At 42.7% G+C, this 17353-nt stretch overlaps 1 protein-coding gene across 1 annotated transcript in view; it reads left to right on the forward strand.

Moving 5' to 3' along the window:
* The window catches only part of DNAI1 (dynein axonemal intermediate chain 1), a 125863-nt gene that overhangs the window by 68894 nt on the left and 39616 nt on the right, over positions 1-17353 (forward strand). Inside the window, exon 13 of the mRNA XM_061371693.1 lies at positions 3787-4028. Coding sequence (XP_061227677.1) covers positions 3787-4028 — 242 coding nt within the window. The remainder of the gene's footprint in view (positions 1-3786; positions 4029-17353) is intronic.

The following is a 17353-nucleotide window of genomic DNA, read 5'->3' on the forward strand; positions in this document are numbered from 1 at the left end:
CAACAAACAAAAAACTGCAGCACTGGCTTTTTATGTAGTAAAAATATCTTTTAGTGGTGACCATGGAGATTTACTATGCAAAGGCAGTATTTACCCCAAGCATTGTAGCTTCAACTTGAAGATAACTGTTGCATTGAGCATGCTGGTTCAGCCACTTAATCATTCTGGAGGAAATGGAGGAAAACCTTATGGTCCATCAACCAGCATATTTTGATCTAATATTGAACATTTGCTGATTCTTTTAAGTTCAGCTAAGGAAAAGTGGAAATGAAAAATCTGTTAAAACAGACATATCAGAATGAAAGATTTAGATGCTTTTCAGATTTTTGTTTTGCATGAACTGTTTGGTGATAACACAGTCATATTCTGAGGTACTATGTTAACACTAAATCACAATTCTTCTGAAAATAAGTTTGGGGGTTTGGGTTGGATCTCTCCAGCCTTAAATGCAAATGTAAATGGGTATTTTAGATAGCGGTAATGGTTGGTTTGAAACCTATTTCGATTGCATGAGATGCTTACAGGCTCAGTTCTCCAGGCTGAGACCAGAAAATATGCTATCTACATCCTTCATAGGGAAAAACTCTCTCCCCACATATACTTATTATGTGTCAGGGTCTGAAATCTAACCTTTGTTCAGGTGAACATCATGACAAGGCACTTTTCCTAATTACAGCAAGAGTCTGTTCACATCCTCTTCTTGCTGTGCTGCCTTGTGTCGTCCTGTAGATGAGAAGAATAACTCCTGCTGGCACTGATTGTCAGAATAATTGTCTAATATCTCTAGTCTCCAGCCCGTGTACCAGTATGCATTTTGTGGGTAGAAGATCTCTGCTCTTTCAGTGCATGCTGGTGCATCCATTCAGTTCAGAGCAGTTGTCTCCAATCTAAAGCTGCAGGTTTCTCCTCCAGCAGTGGTGTAGCCATTATCAGCTCTTGAGCCTGCACTCTCTGCTTTGCTATGTGCCTTGTGGTCTTCTAACATTGGTTCAGTGAGCTACCTGCCTCCTGACAGACCAGCTACACAGGATTTGGGGCACACTGCAGTGCTCCGCTAGTTTTTAATGAAACACCTTTCGTTTGAAAAGTCCATACTTCAAAGCTATGTGACAGTATGCTGTTGTGGGTATGTGCTGTCCCTGCCATTCCTGGAACATTGAATATCACTAATGAAATAATTCCATTCTTTTTTCACCTATTAAAGAATATCTTGGTATGTCTCAGTTAGTACTTTGGGTGAGAATTCACCCTTTACTGAAATGGATTTATATGTCTGCTCTTAGAAGGTTATTGTTTTACTGATATTTATGTGCCATGCTTCAGTGTTAATTGTGGATTATTCCCACTGCTTTGCCTTTCATCAGAAATAGGCTGTTCTTTAGCAATCATATTATTCAGACTTATGTGCGGTATTCACACATCTATGATTTAACTCACATCCACAATATTTCATAACATAAAGGAGATAATGAGTAGGATTCAGATCCTGGATTTACATGGTTTAGCAGTTAGTAGAAAGCTGGCCATTACAGTCAGTGGAGCCTAGAGAATAAATCAATGGACCAAATTTAGGGATCTTCTTTAAGGTGGGTTTTCTACACTCAGTGAACTGGATATATGGATTTCTACTAATATTAGCAGGATCTTTGATCACTCAGACAGACAGCTACACATAGACTGCATATGTGTATCTTAGTCTGCAAGCTAAATCCCATGTTTCACTCTGCCAGAGCTTCTTCCCAAGAACTTGCTTTTGCCCTGCCTGGTTAACATCCAGGTGGACTTGCTAAAGCTGCTGAATTATTTTACCCAGTAAAGGCCTGCTCCATCATCTCTAATTGATGAATGTGGGTGGCCTGTGTTACTGCCAGATCAGTGGACAGAGAAGCACCTCCAAAGCCCAATTCAGATCTTTGGTGGCTCAATCAACCTCAGAAGGGGTGTCTCCTCTGCTGCCTGTGTAGGGAGCATGGGAAGCAGTTGTCTGAGGCTCCTCAGCGCAGTGCCAACAGGTACAAAAATGAATATGCACCAGAGACCTTTTGGAAATATGCCTGGCTGGTCAGCACACCCCAGGAGAAGTAAGAGCATGAAATAGGTTGAATTCAAAGGCTGTCTTACTAATTTGACTTCATTCTGCTGTGAGTCATGCCTGGTAGGTCATTTTCACAGCCCTCCCAAGTGTTTTTGCTCCTGAGGAGAAGTGGATTCATCCTTATCATGGCTGAAGCTCAACTTCATACAGGTTCAGTGACATTACTTGGCTAGACAAAAAAAATAATTCTGTGAATTGAAAGGACAATTTATTATACTTCCTGCTAGAGAAAGTATAATCACTTCCTTTTCAGACAGAATTCTAGGAATAAGCTTTCCCCAAGTTAAAAATGTTATTTGGATTCCAATATGTTTAAAGTAATACCAGCACTGAAATCATACCTTTCTGCAAAAAAGGGAAGCCATTCCTCCTGCTTGGCTCAAATGTACAGAGAGACCTTTGAAAATAGAATATTTCTACAATCCAAATGCAAACCAGCAGTAATAGTTTTGTTGATGTGTTCTTATTTACTGGTTCTTTGAATGTCCTCTATGTGGCCCTGATATATTTGAGGTAAGCAGAGTCTGTACCTGCATGCTGATTTGGGATCAGCTTGCTGCCAAGGAGAGGTGTCTGAAGTTGGTGTTATCACTGGAGTACACATTTACCAAGTCCTTATCCTGCAGGCTGGTCAAAATGTTAAGAAAGGTAGGAAGCACTTGTAAAAGAAAATGACTGTTCTGGAAATAGGATGTAGAGTGGATACTTGGAGCACAGGCAGCAGTAAATTTGCTTGCTGTATACTGTGTGCCCACGGGCATTTGACGGTAAGAAAAACCACGTGGAGGGATAGCTAGGGTGCTGTCAGAAAGCATTGTTTTTGTAGATTAGGAAAGCTCCTACTTTGCTTCTGGAGACCTTATTTACATCAACAACGTAGAAAAACATCAATAGTTTTTTTTCCCCTTTTAAAGAAATTGGAAATTGGTATTTAGATGAGAAGAAAAAAACAACAAAAAAACCAACAAATCCCCCCCCCCAAAAACCCCAAACCAAAAAAACGAAACCCCTCCTGGCAATAACACATCATGATAAAAATAAAAAGCACAAAAGAAAGATGGCCTTGTTCAGAATAGGGAAAGCTAATTTCAGGCAGTGCAAAGGAAAGATTAAAGTAAATAGAAAAGAAAATTGAAAGTCTTGGCAAAAAATGAGAGCTTCTGTGCCAAGCAAGGAGGAGATGTTGGACATAAACAGAAAAGAAAGCTGTAGTGACTTGTGCATTTTACAGTTATATGTAATGCTTTACAGGTACTTCAATGAAATGGTTTTCTTTGAGGGAGCAGTGTAATACCAAATACTGCCGATACAGAAATTGACACGCCACTATCCTTGGTTCAGCCTACATGTCTACAATGTTAGTGAAGTTGTAGCCCAAAGAAAGAAGTGCCCACAAGATTCTTTTTAACTCTGCACGTTTTCTCCAAGGCTTCTCCAGTCTCTTTCCTGGAGAAAAACTGCCACAACAGTAGTTCTTCTGTATGAGCACATTGTCCCTTTGTCCTGAGGATGGCATATCAATGGAGGACAGGATGTTCAGATGTAGGCACACCAACAAGACTATTTGGTCCTGTGACAGATGTCCTTCCCACATGTCTTTGCATTCAGATGAGTGTGAGGCAGAGGTGAGTGCTGTCAAAGTGTGGAGAATTTTGGAAACTGATCTAACAGCAAAGCTCCTCCTTGTTTAGATGATTTAATGAAACAGAGCCAAGGGATGCTCCTGCTCTACACCATGAAGAACCCCTCCTTCCCAGAGTATATCTTCAGCAGTGAGAGTGGCATCATGTGCCTGGACTTCCATAATGACTACCCCTACCTCATGGCAGTGGGCTTCTATGACGGCAACGTAGCCATCTACAACGTGAAGGCAACCTCCCAGCCCAGCTACAAGAGTTGTGCAAAGTCAAAGCACACAGAGCCAGTGTGGCAGGTAAGGGTGCTTTTCCTCTGCTTTAAGTGGACTTTTAATTGGGCTGAGTTTGGGAACAGTAGGAAAAGTGCTGAATGGGGAAAAGTGTTGGTTTAATACATGCACTATCTATTGATTATCTACTGATTGTTGGTTTAATACATGCATTATCTATTGATTATTAAGATAATTTTGAAATACACAGAAGCAAAACAACCGCATGAATCCTTGGTCCTCAACTGAAATTGAATATGTGAGCAGCAGTTTGCTATAAACAATTATTTCTCTTTAGTTTTCATGATTGTAAATTACTTCTGTTTGGGGAGGAACTGATCTTGTCTCAGCAGGCATGCAATGCTATTTATGTTCCAAATACAAAATCACAGAGCAACAAGGGATGAGCAGTGTTTAAAACATGTATCAGCCCTAAAAGAGAGCATTTTGGGGCACAATAAACCCAGGGGCAGCCATCTATGGAACTGGTTGCCACTGGGATTCAAGACACACTACCTTGTAGTTGACCTGAAGTATTCTAGTGAATGAAGAATGGTGATGTACAGGTAATGCTCTTAAAGCAATGCCACCCTGACATCTGTCATAGAGAGTCACCACATGAATGATATTGTGAAGGACTGGGATGAATATGCTGTTACACCCAGCTAACTTTGTAGTTATGTCTACGATATAATCCGAGTTGAGACTGAAGCACTGGAAGGTATTTGTGCTTCTCATCTCATTTATAGGACTAAAAGTGTGGCAGCATGTATTTCAACATGGCCTGTGCTTCTGCTGAAGTGCAGGGGTGTTTGCAGGTGTTACTGCAAGCTTCTCCCACTGACACCTAGGCTTCCAGTATAAAAGCCTCACACAACAGTAAGCCCTGTGTTGCTGTCACCTGATTTAGGCTGTCATACAGTCATGCATCTAGGCACACTGTCAGTGTTCCTTGTACTTTGGCACACACCATGCATGGATTGTCCCCCAGCCATGGCTCCTTGTTATTGCATCTTCCAATAGAAGTCCAAGAAATCAAGGGATCCTGATGGGACTGCAGATGAATGTGAAATATGCCAAGAGCAAGACGGGCGCTTGCTATAAACAAAGAGGTTATGCAAATGTAACATTTCAGAAAAGACCTGAATTTTCTGTTTGTTGCTTGTCTGTCTGAAGCTTTTCCTCTAGCAAACATTTTCAGCTCTTCAGGTTAATATGGTACCCCAGCTATGGGTTGTTATCATAATACAGTTTGTTAGGCACACAAAGAATTCCAGTCTTCTCCCATTGCCACTTAGGTTTCCAGTATAAAAGCCTGAAAAAACACTAAGTCCTATGTGCAGCTTTTCATGGTCTTGCTTCAGCATGATACTTGAAGGTCAACATTTGTTTCTGCACAGTATAGTGACGCCAGAATTCCAGATCATTTGTGCCCCAGATGATAGTGGGAAGAACAGAGTGTGCTTAAGGGGTGTTAAAGACCAGAAGCAGGTATGTTCAGCACTCCAGGCAGTTCTGTACAGGGTTTTTAGAGATAGATTTACATGTACCACTTGGCAGCAAAGTGGCTCAGAGATGAAAAAAATCATAAGGTGGTCTAGGGAGATAGCTCTGAAAAGGAGACAAACTGGTTCATGGGTATGGATAGATATAGGTATGAGCAGACTTCAGTTCCTGCTTGTTTGTTTTATTTCCAAAGGCTGAGTGCTAAGAATCATTATTCTTGGTTTTCTTCTGCAATAAGGTACTGGTATTTTTAGTAAACATTACAGTTTTTTGCTTGCTACAAAACTAGTGATTAAGGTTAGTAAGATTGCAGAGCAATCAGGAGAAAAACTTGTTGGGAAAAATCAGAACTGTAGGTATTTGTCAATATCAGCCAAAAGGTTTAGTAAGGTTTTTATTTCATTTGATGGGAGGAAAAGCGGCATGGACTATCTGTTAGTTTGAGACATGAGATTGTTATTCTTCATTCAACATTAAATGATTCTAGAAAGTGATGCCTCATTTCCCATATTAAGTTCAAAGATGCTCTATTCTCCCCCACCAAGACCCCAACTAGTCTGGAGCCTGGTCTTTGTCTAGACCACTCTGTGCAGTCCTCACTTTTATAGACACTGCAAGTCCATGACTTTGAAGATCAATTAGGAATGTAACAATGTTCTCCTGAACAATTAGGAGCCTTTGTTCTCCGGACTGCCTGGCTCCTTTTTTTTGAAACAATACAACCCTTTCACAAGGGAAGCAAAATGGGAAATGAGTAAAACAGACTGACAGTTCTTTTCTTGTGCTATTTCATTTTCAGTGACTTAGTAATATCTCAGTAAGTTTGTATAAAAGAAAGCTGATGTAACATAGCCCATTATTAAGAGCAAGTTAGAATAATATAAATTTTCTAATTCTGTTACCTAAGAATGAGTTTGTCTTCCTGATACTGCTCCCTATATTTTTAAAGAGCATAGCAATGGCTACTCATAGGTTTTGAAATTGTCTTCCATGTATTAAGTGCTACTGCATTGTAAATAATGTAAAATTCTGCTTGTTCTAAAGTACACATTTCTAACTTCTTACTACCAAACAATTAAGGTCCAAACCCAAAAAGGAATAAACACATACATAGACAGATGAATGTATATGCATGTAGTGCATATACATCACTGAAACCTTTGGTCTTAGAGGAATATAGAGCCAGAAATGGTCTCCCAGGTCAATAAATTCAGTCAACAAAATCCTCACAGCCCCGTCATCTTCAGCCATAGTGCTCCTAGAAAGCAAGTCCCTGGACAGGGTAATGGCTCAGTCCCAGGGCTTTGCTCTGGATCTCAATGAACATGGCCAAAGTGAAACAACATGGCTAAACCTTGACTCCCAGAGCCCACAAAAGCAGTATTCTCTGGGGAGAAGTGACACTCTGCTGGTTAAGTTCTCTCAGCATAGACCTTCTCCCTTTTCCAGCCTTTGTGCTTTGTTTTTCATGTCTCCTTTCTTTAAAAAAAAATATGATGACTATAGTTTATTTACAGCTGAGAAGAATGGTTTTTTTCTTACCTTTTATCACTGGGATATACTAAATATTTTAGGTTGGAAGCATTTTGAAGCTGGAACTGTTCAGAAACAAAGATTGATAACTGAAACTATCTGTTGCATGACAGTTTGTTTCTGCTGTTCAATCCCTCCTAAAACACATCTCCAACACATTTGTTTCCACTGTGTGCTTCTAGTTTACTTTCACATCAAACCAAAAGGACGTTATTTCTGCTTCCTGCTGGCACTGATGCAGAGCCATGACTGCTGCAGACGGGTGGAAATACATTTTCTTTTACTAGCTCACCATCGCAATTACTGGTTAAATTCCCGCTGCAGTGTTAACACTAAGATCTGCAAACAGAACATTTCCTTTGGCTGTGCATACAGCAAATTTCAGATGGGTCAGATGTCCATGTGCACAGCGTGGTTTGGAATTGCTATGGAGAGATCACTGGTTAGAAAAGCAGCTTGGTTCATTGTTAATTTACTGCAGATGATCTGGCCTCCCTAAGGAGCTGATACCATGGAGATTCAGATGGCATCCTGAAAGAATACTTTTCTACCTTGTATTCATGCATGGTATGAATATAAGGGGGGAGAAAGGGGTGGCCACCACTTGATAAGTCTTCACCAAATGCCATTCAGGTTTAGGACATGGTTAGGATTTGCTCATGGTAGGACAGAAAGGACAAGGCAGAGGGTAATAGCCTGCAAACTGCCAAAGGAAACTAGAGGGAGTGTCCACTTGCAGAATAGTTTTCCAGTAAAACTTGTGGAAGTTCCATTTCAAATGTAAACCATATAAAAGAAAAAGTAACCTATCCTGGATTTGGAGAAGGCTGAGGTTCTCAACTGCTTCTTTGCCTCAGTCTCTGCTCTGACCACGTCACTCAAGTCTTAGAAGGCAGATGGAGGGACTGTGAGAATAAAGACTTTAGGGCCACTGTAGGAGAGGGTCAGGTTCAAGATCATCTTAGGAACTTAAATGTGCACAAGTCCATGGGACCTGATGAAATCCATCCGCGGGTCCTGAAGGAGCTGGCAAATGAAGTTGCTAAGCCACTGGCCATCATATTTGAAAAATCGTGGCAGTCAGGTGAAGCTCCTGATGACTGGAAAAAGGGAAATATAGCCCCCATTTTCAAGACGGGGAAAATGGAAGACTAAGGAAACTATGGACCAATCAGGCTCATGCTCCATGACCCTGCTATGATCCAGATTATCCTGAAAAGCTTGCTAAGGCACATGAAAATCAACAAGGTGCTTGGTGACAGCCAGCATGGCTGGGGAAATCCTGCCTGACCAATTTGGTGGCCTTCTATGATGGGGCTACAGAACTGATGGACAGCAGTAGAGCAGTTGATGTCATCTACCTGGACTTGTGTAAAGTGTTCAACACTGTCCCACATGACATTCTTGTCTCTACATTGGAGAGACATCAATTTGATGAATGGACCACTCGGTGGATAAAGAACTGGCTGGATGGCCGCACACAAAGAGTTGTGGTCAATGGCTCAATGCCCAGCTGGAGACCAGCAACGAGTGGTGTCCCTCAAGAACTCGTGTTGGGACCAATCTTGTTCAACATCTTTGTTGGTGACATGGACAGTGCGATCGAGTGAGCCTTCAGCAAGTCTGCCGATGACACCAAGCTGTGTGGTTCGGTTGATACGCTGGAGGGAAGGAATGCCATCCAGAGGGACCTTGACACGCTTGTGAGGTGGGCTGATGCCAACCTCAAGAAGTTTAACCATGCCAAGTGCAAGGTCCTACAGCTGGGTGGGAGCAATCCCAGGCACAGCTACAGGTTGGGCAGAGAAGAGATTCAGAGCAGCCCTGCAGAGAAGGACTTGGGGGTGTTGGTCGATGACAAAATCAGCATGAGCCGGCTGCAGTGTGCACTTGCAGCCCAGAAAGCCAACTGTATCCTGGGCTGCATCAAAAGGAGCGTGACCAGCAGGTCGAAGGAGGTGATCCTGCCCCTTTATTCTGCTCTCCTGAGACCTCACTTGGAGTATTGTGTGCAGTTCTGGTGTCCTCAACATAAAAAGGACATGGAACTGTTGGAGCAAGTCCAGAGGAGGCCACGAGAATGATCAGGGGACTGGAGCACCTCCTGTATGAAGATCGGCTGAGAAGGTTGGGGCTGTTCAGCCTGAAGAGAAGCTGCATGGAGACCTCATAGCAGCCTTCCAGTATCTGAAGGGGGCTATACGGATGCTGGGGAGGGACTCTTCATTAGGGACTGTAGTGATAGGACAAGGGGTAACGGGTTCAAACTTAAACAGGGGAGATTTAGGTTGTATATAATGAAGAAATTGTACACTATGTAAGGGTGTTGAGGCCCTTACACAGGTTGCCCAGAGAAGCCGTGGCTGCCCCATCTCTGGGGGTATTCAAGGCCAGGCTGGACAGGGCTTGGAGCAACCTGCTCTAGCGTGAAGCATCTGTGCCATGTGTTAGGGGGGTGGAACTGTATGATCTTAAGTTCTTTTCAACCCAAACCGTTCTATGATTTTATGAAAAGACACCTGCTCACTGGAATGTATCCTATAATTGTGTGATCCTTTCTTCACCTTTACTTTCTGTGTACTTAATCTAAGGTCCTTAAATAAGTCTGCACTGAATCTTAGCAGCTCGTGAAGCCATCCCAGACTCACTGCAGTCTTGTTTTGCTGATGAGAGTTCAGTTCCAGAATCCCTTTAAAGTCATCGTGACCTGCTGTTTTCCACCCCACTCTGTGCTGCTGGGCACAGCTCTATAGGGAAAAAAAAAAAGGAGGCCTCTCCAAGAATCTGATTGTATTCACCACACTTTAGGGTCACACCAGCACATTATTTCATTTCTGATGATGGGCAGTCTCCTAAATCTGGCATCTGCAGTCAGACAAACAGATTTTGCAGCTTGGATGCTTCTGAGAAGTTACAGCTTCATCTAATACTTTGTTCCCTTGGCTTCAGACAAAGAGTTTGATGCAAGGGAAATACAAGAAAAAGACAGAATGTTGCTATCAAGGTCAGAATAAAGATCAGCTTTCTCAGAACAGGCTCAACGCCCTTCCTGTTACCTTCACTGCTATGGAGCGAAAAATAGGTATTTGTTGGGGATAGTTCAGTGGAAAAAACTTATTCAATTCCAAGAGGATACTGTTAGGGGATAACTTTATAGGAGAAATGGAAATCTTTGGAAGGAAGAAGAGTAACACAGATCTGAAACCAAGGATGCTGGACCTGAGGTAAGGATGAGGAGCACCAGGACGTGAACTGGCAAGTGGGAGAATGTAGCCTAAAGGGGTAATAGGGTAGAAACCTGATGGTGCTAATCATTTAGTACAAAACCTCTAGAGTTATGCACAAAAACTGCATCTGTCATACTAGGACAGTTCAGTGTCTGCATAGAGGACTTTCCAGCCCCAGCTTTCTACTGCTTTTTTGTTGCTACCAGCCCTGCATTGCATGCCTGGCACAGTTTAACCTCAGTGTTTCAGGAGTAAAGGAGGACAGTGTATTCTCACCAGAGAGGTCACTTCAGTCGTTCAGCACATGCACAGAAGTACAGAAGAGTGGAAAGAACATCCATGGACCTACAAGGGTGCACTAGGGGTCCAGGAACCTTGTCAGGGGCTTCCTTGTTGCAGCAGTCCTTAGCTGCAGTCCCACTCCTTACACTGAACTCTGTAAACAGCAACAGGCTGTTGTAGCAGCAGTTGCATTGGTCTGTTGGGGACCTGACACTGAGACATTCAGTGGCCCACAAACATCTGACGTGTTTGCTCCCTTGTCTTCTCCTGGAGGGATATGTGGGCAGGAAGGGCTGTGCTTGGGAAGGATTGCCATATGCTTGCTGTATGAAACAGGGTCAAGATCGGCAGCTTTCTGGTTGTCCTTGTCTCTGTGAGAGCTCACTGCAGCTTTATCTACTGGAGGAAATCCTGTCTCTAGCAGAGTCATGTTTTACTGGTTTTTGGAAAGGCTCAGCTGAGCCACAGAAATTCATCTGGAAGCTTTGGGGTCATTTAGGCATAGTAGAGGTGACTGAAAGTGCAAGACATCGCTGTGGCAGAAATGATGGATAAAATCTTTTGCAGCATCTTTGTACCTTGTCCAAAACCTTTTGGCACTTTTTGAGCCACTTTAACATTAGGCAAGGTAAGTGTCTGAGTGCTTATTCCTAAGTATCTTTGACAATAGATCCCTGATCTTTTAACTTCAGTGTTTTATTTTTTGAGATAATATCAGACTGAACCTTCTGGAGAGTCCATTTCTATAGCTTTTTATTTATATTGTGCCTTGGGTATGGATTCTTGTGGGTTAGAAATTCTCCTGAAAAATGTCTTTTGCACTTCATGTAACGTTTGTCTGAAAACAAGGTTTTTCTGCTTTGATGCTGCACTTCCCTCTGTACTTTATCCAGATGCTGAACTTCCTTTCTGCAGTCTGCTCTCACTGCTGCTTGCTAAATACATTCTTCTCGAGTGCTGTATTGTTATTTTCCCCCTCCTTCCTTTTACTTAAGATCCAAACCATATTATTGTGGTTTGTCAGGCTGTCTCTTTTCTAGTGTCTGCAAGCAATATATAAATAATTTTCTTTGCCTGTTAGTCTTACTGGTCATAGTTTGTGGAGGAAACTTCACTTATAAAATTCAAGAGTCTCTGAAGGCCTTGGAAAATCCTAGCCTGAGGTTTAAAAGGGCAGAGAATTTGTAATGGCTTTGTTTGGTTGCTGGGATCTTTGAATCCTTTTCTATTGCTTTATAGCAGTCTCAAAAGTTTACTAAGTATTTAACAGGAATCATAAAATTGTGTTGGATCTTAGTGGAAAAATTTTATTTCTTTTCTGTCCTATGAAATGTGACTGCTGATTATTGGATCTTCAGATTGGGTGTAGAAAGCATATGGACCAGATGGGTCTTAATGGCACTAATGCAGCCTGTGAAACAACAGAATGCTTCTCTGAAGAGGATGAAACAGAGACAAAAGCGATAAGGGCAGAGCTGGAAGGAAGCTGGGCAGGGATGGTGCAAGCAAGGTTACACAGATATACAATGAAATGTGGGGACCTGAGGCTGGCCACTCATGGTGCTATAGTAAGCTATCAAAGCTTAGTGTGGTAACCAGGACCCTCGTCACCTGGCAGGCCCTGGGGCCATCTCTTCCTATCCCTACTGCAAGCCCACTCAATCCTGTGATGATGGAAATCTTATGTCAGTCACATTACAGATGCTGTCTCTGATTTAGCAGCATCAGACAGCTTGGGGATTTGGATGCGAGCCTGCCTGCCATGTGTATCTACTTTCCCTGCACACGGAGCGCACGAAACTTCATATTTTGTCTGTAAATTGGAAACCTTGCTTGATGAGCACAGCCAGAATTGAAACCAAGAGCTGTGAATTGCAATTGGTTAAGTACCCATGAGCTTTGCTGGCCTTTGGTACCCATTGCTCAGCTGCGTGCTGTATCTATCTAACTTGGGAACATGGCCACTGGTGAGACAAAAAGGTAAGAGTCTAATGTCTGTTTCTTCACTCCTCAGCTGTTAACATACCAATCTAATAAATTGCAGTTGGAAGAGGTCTGAGGGAAACAAGCAAGCAGGTTCCTGGTAAAATCCTGTATGAAGCCTGACATCAGAATCCCAGCAGGAAAAAAAAAACAAACTGAAAGCAGGACCAGCCTTATCCTGTCCTATTTATAGCTGAGCTCTGCTTCCTCCAGATAAATCTGAGTCTCTGAAGCATGAGTGATGCACAAGCCCCAGGCTCGGCCTTTGCCCTGCATCACTTGTGCTCCCATAGCCATACTCTCTGCTCAGTTCAATGCTGAGTCCCTCCCAGTATCACCAAATGTGCTCTCTGGTAGGAGAGATTTTGCTGCCATTTTCATGCACCCCAGATTTGTGGGTGATGTGTGAACACAGTGATCTGGTGGTCTGATTCTTTGCCTCTCTCTGCTGATTTTGTGCCCTTGAGTTCACTGGCACTCAAGAGGCGGTGCCCGGGGCTGTGAGTCCCAGTGTCATGTTTAAACCCAAATGGCATCTAAGCACACACAGCCACTTGCTAACTCCCTACCTGGTGGGATGGGGAGAGAATCAGAAGAGCAAAGGCAAGAAAACTTGCCTTTGGGTTTGCATAGGTCAAGGTAAAGGTGGTTTAGTGGGTAATGCGAAGCCGTTCAAACAAGCAATGCAAACCAAGAAATTGATTCACCACTTCCCATGGTCAGGCAGGTGTTCAGCCATTTCCAGGACAACAGGGCTATATCACAGGTAATGGTTACTCCAAGACAAGCGCCATCACTCCAAACCCCTTTCCTTCTTCTTCCCCCACCTTTATATACTTAGCATGCCTCTGTATGGTATGGAATACCCTTTGGATCAGCTGGGATCAGCTGTGTCTCCTCCCAACTCCTTGTGCACCTCCAGTCTACTCACTAGTGGGGTGGTGTGAGGAGCAGACAAAGCCTTGGCTCTGTAAGCACTGCCAGCAATAAAGAGAATACCCCTGTGTTAATAACACTGTTTTGGTTGCAAATCCAAAATATAGCCCTGTACAAGCTACTATGAAGAAAATTAACTCCACAAAATCAATGCACCCGAGAAGATGCCATGAAAGTGGAGGGCACTTGATCTAGTTGTCTGAGAGAAGTGATTTTCAGAAGAGGAGTGTTTATGGGGCTAAATGTGAAATGGAGTTTATTTCACAGTGCGTGGTGAACACATCTAGCTCTTTCTCCCCAGCTATCAGGAACTTTCAAGGACTTTAAAGGAGAAAACCCCCAAAATGCTTGTAGCAAAGCTTGCAAGTAGTCATGCACTGCTAGGATGAGAGAAAGCATTTGTGAATTTTTCAGATGGGAAGTTCCTGCTATTGCCTGTAGCAAGAGCAGCCATCTTTGACTGGGTAAGCCTGTTTTGGCTGGTACCTATGAATAGATCCATCAGCCAGCCTTATGCCCATAATGCAAGTGACTGGTGGCCTGTGGTCAAAGGCTGCTCCTGAAGCACTCAGGCATTGCGTGTTCTGTTCCAGGGTGTTTTGAGATGCTTTTGGTAATTATAGCAGTATTTTGAAGAGTTCTTCCTCCTGTATCCTAGCTTGGTGAGATACAGTCCTGCCAAGCTGACTGCCTTGGATGCTGCCTAAATTCTCTATAGATGAAGCAGCTGCCGTCTTTCCAGTGCCTATCTGGTGTTACCAAGCCTGTCAGCCACCCTAACCAGCTCCTAACCAGCATATTTATTATTAGGAAAGCTGTGTTACATAAAAAGGCAGTTGGTAAAATCAGGAGACATCTGACTAAATCCCTACATCTGATACAGATGACAGGAAGTAGCTTAGGTCGAAGTTGCTCATTAAAGGTGTAAGAGAGATGAAAGAAGCCCAAGCTGACTGGAAGGTGCTGGGATCTTTAAACATTTTGACATACATCAGCTCTCTAACCCATTTCTTCTTTAATGGAAATAGTCCAGCTACGTCTTCAAATATTATTGGCTCCCCTTTAGGAAGAGTTAGTCCTTGCAGACCTTATCTCTTTAATGGCTTCTGTCATGGTGGCAGGTTTACTTCCTAAGCTGATCATTCTGTCTTGTTGCATGATTTCACAGTAAAACATCAACAATTTTTCTACAAAGAACAGAATAGCACTGAGAACCCTCCTTTGCTTAACAGCTTCCTTATCTGCAGCTTACTGTCTTAGCTGGAACATTTGCATTTAAAAGGAAATGCAGATTTTAAGATAGGAACATTTTTCAATGAATTTATTTTTAAGTTTATATATATATGTAAATCAAAGTAATATTTATTTTTATCTCTCTGTCAGCTTTTACTCACACTCAGAAGACTTGTCTGCTATACAAAGCAGTCTCATCTATTGCAGTGAATGAAGCAGTAACAGTGTGTTTGAACATGACATGCAGTAAACTCGTGAGGGCTGAAACTGAATTTAAAATCAGACTGAACCTTCCTTTCTGAAACTGGGGAATTTCTGGGATTCTGCTCATGGATCACAGAAATGAGACCTGGCAGAAGCACTGAGAATGTCCTCTTCTTCCCACGATGCCATCACAGAAGTTATCACACAGTTATTCCTGAAGTGCTTTCTTCAAGATGAGATTGAGCAGCCTAGCTGTCTTCACCAGCAGGGATGTGAAGTAGGTACTGACATAGTAGGTAATGACTGCTACTGACTAATGACTGGGTAAGTCATTACCTACTATGTCTTAGATAGTACACACCCCTTAATGCATTTGAAAAGGTTTTCTGTAATTCTCCCACCCCTCCAGCAGTATCACATTGCTGATTCCAGCACCAGACTCTAATCCTTTTCTGCACTGCTGTCAATTAGCCAGAAATTCACAAATTTCTCCATGTTTATATGGTTTCTTCTTCCTGTCTGTGTCCCTTTGCACTTGTCTGTACCATATTTCACCTTATTGTTTTCAGACTGTGCCTCTAGTTTGTCCAAGTAGCTTTGTGTCTTGATGCTAACAGAATTCTCTGTATCAAATTGTGTATTCTGCAATCCACTGTGCAAGCTGCTAATGAAAATATTGAATAGAACTGGATCCAGGACAGTCCCTTGTAGGAACCATCTAGAGCTATTCTCTCAAGTGGTCAGGAAATTGCTGATTTCTCTTGAAAATTCATTTTCAGTCACTCATCCATTTCACAGTAATTCCATATAGACCTTCTTTTCTTAGCTTGCTTCGGAAAACATCAAAGGGAGTATGGTAAAAGCCTTGCAAAATTAAAGGTAAATAACATCCACTCCTTCCCTCTAATCCTTAGATCCATTACTCTGCCAAGGAAGGAAATAAATTCTGTTTGACAAGATCTTTCCTTGACAAGCCCATATTCACTGTTCCTTATCTTTTTACCCAGTACATACATATGGATGTCTTAATACTTTGTTCCAGCTTTGAAAGTTCAGCATTAGGCTGATTGCTCCATAGACCTTTAACCTGTCCTTCCAGACAGGTTTTGTTTTGGGTTTTCTGGAGGCATTTTTTCCCTGTTCCTATCTTCCAGGACCATTTCTGACCTCCAGTTCTCATAGACAATTCCCAGTGATTCAGCAATTGCTTCTGCTGCTCACTTAAGCACCCTAGGTTGAATTTCAAGAGGCCTTGCAGAGTTGGATGTATCAGCAGTTCTGGGCTGTACTCCTTCAAGTACGTATTGTCAAGTGTCTAGTTACAGCTTGCCTTTTATATGGCACTGGAAGAAGGCATGTATTAATACTTCTGCTTTACCTATGGTTTGCTGTGGGAGCTGCCTTCCTCTTTGCAAACAATAAATGGGGTCTAAGAGGCAGAGGCTCAGATGAATCTTTCTGGGCTATCTGACTTTGATTCCATACAAGCACTGTCATCCTGGCCCAAAAAGTCACTTGCCCTTCAAAAGAGAGTGTCCAATTTCTTCCCCATACAGGGGTCTCAGGCAGTGCCCTCCAACTCATGAGGGCTGTTTTTCTCCATGAAGTTTCTGGATGCACAAAGGCTCTCGAGTCTGACAATGGCAGCCCAGCATTCCCCTTATGGCAGGCTGGTTATTTGTCTCTGGGATGGCAGCTACTCTTCAGCTGTGTCTGGATTCATTCATTTGCTGTGCTTTTACTGACTCTGTGTCTAAAGCTCAGGAATGCAGATGGGGATAGGGACTAGGCTTTCAAAAAAGGGCTTCTGAGAACAAAATCAAACATCTTCTATGACAGTGCTGTCCAAAACTCTTATGTTTTTGGAGATCTTTCATTCTTGGTAGGTGTTCCAGAGCAGAAATGCTGTCTGTTTTGCAGTGTAATAGACAGAAAAGCCCTGATACAAACCAGCAATCTCTTTTTCTGAGCATGCACCACAGGGCAGGACCCCTTTATGCTGTACCTTATCATCCTGACTCCAGGACAGGCATGGTGGTCACCTCAAGGCTCTGGTCTCCCTCAGTGAGAGATCAACTGGGGTTTACCATGGGTCCTCCTTGCCTGCCTGCCAAGGTTTACTTTTGCAGGTTGACCAGACCCACTTGCAGCGAGGGCACAGCCAAATCTGCTCCTGCCACAGTGGTATTGTCTGACCAAAGTGCAACCAGGACCCAGGAGCTCCTTTTCCCCTGAGTATAGACTTAGCCAAAGAAGCTAACTTGGCTGCTTTCACCTAAATCTCAGAGTAAGCAGTCTGGACTCACCATAGTTCTTTAAAAAATTCATTATTGCCTCCAGTCAAAATGAATCATCTGAATTTAGCTCACTTTTTTGGTAAAGAGTGAAGCTTTACGTCTTTCTTCTTCCCACCTCCACATAGGATAACTTATACTGCTGTCTAAGATA

This window comes from Neopsephotus bourkii, unplaced genomic scaffold (genome assembly GCF_033783945.1).
Source record: "Neopsephotus bourkii isolate Nb327-2 ecotype Australia unplaced genomic scaffold, CSIRO-AGI_Nbou_v1 NB_16, whole genome shotgun sequence".
NCBI lineage: Eukaryota > Metazoa > Chordata > Aves > Psittaciformes > Psittacidae > Neopsephotus > Neopsephotus bourkii.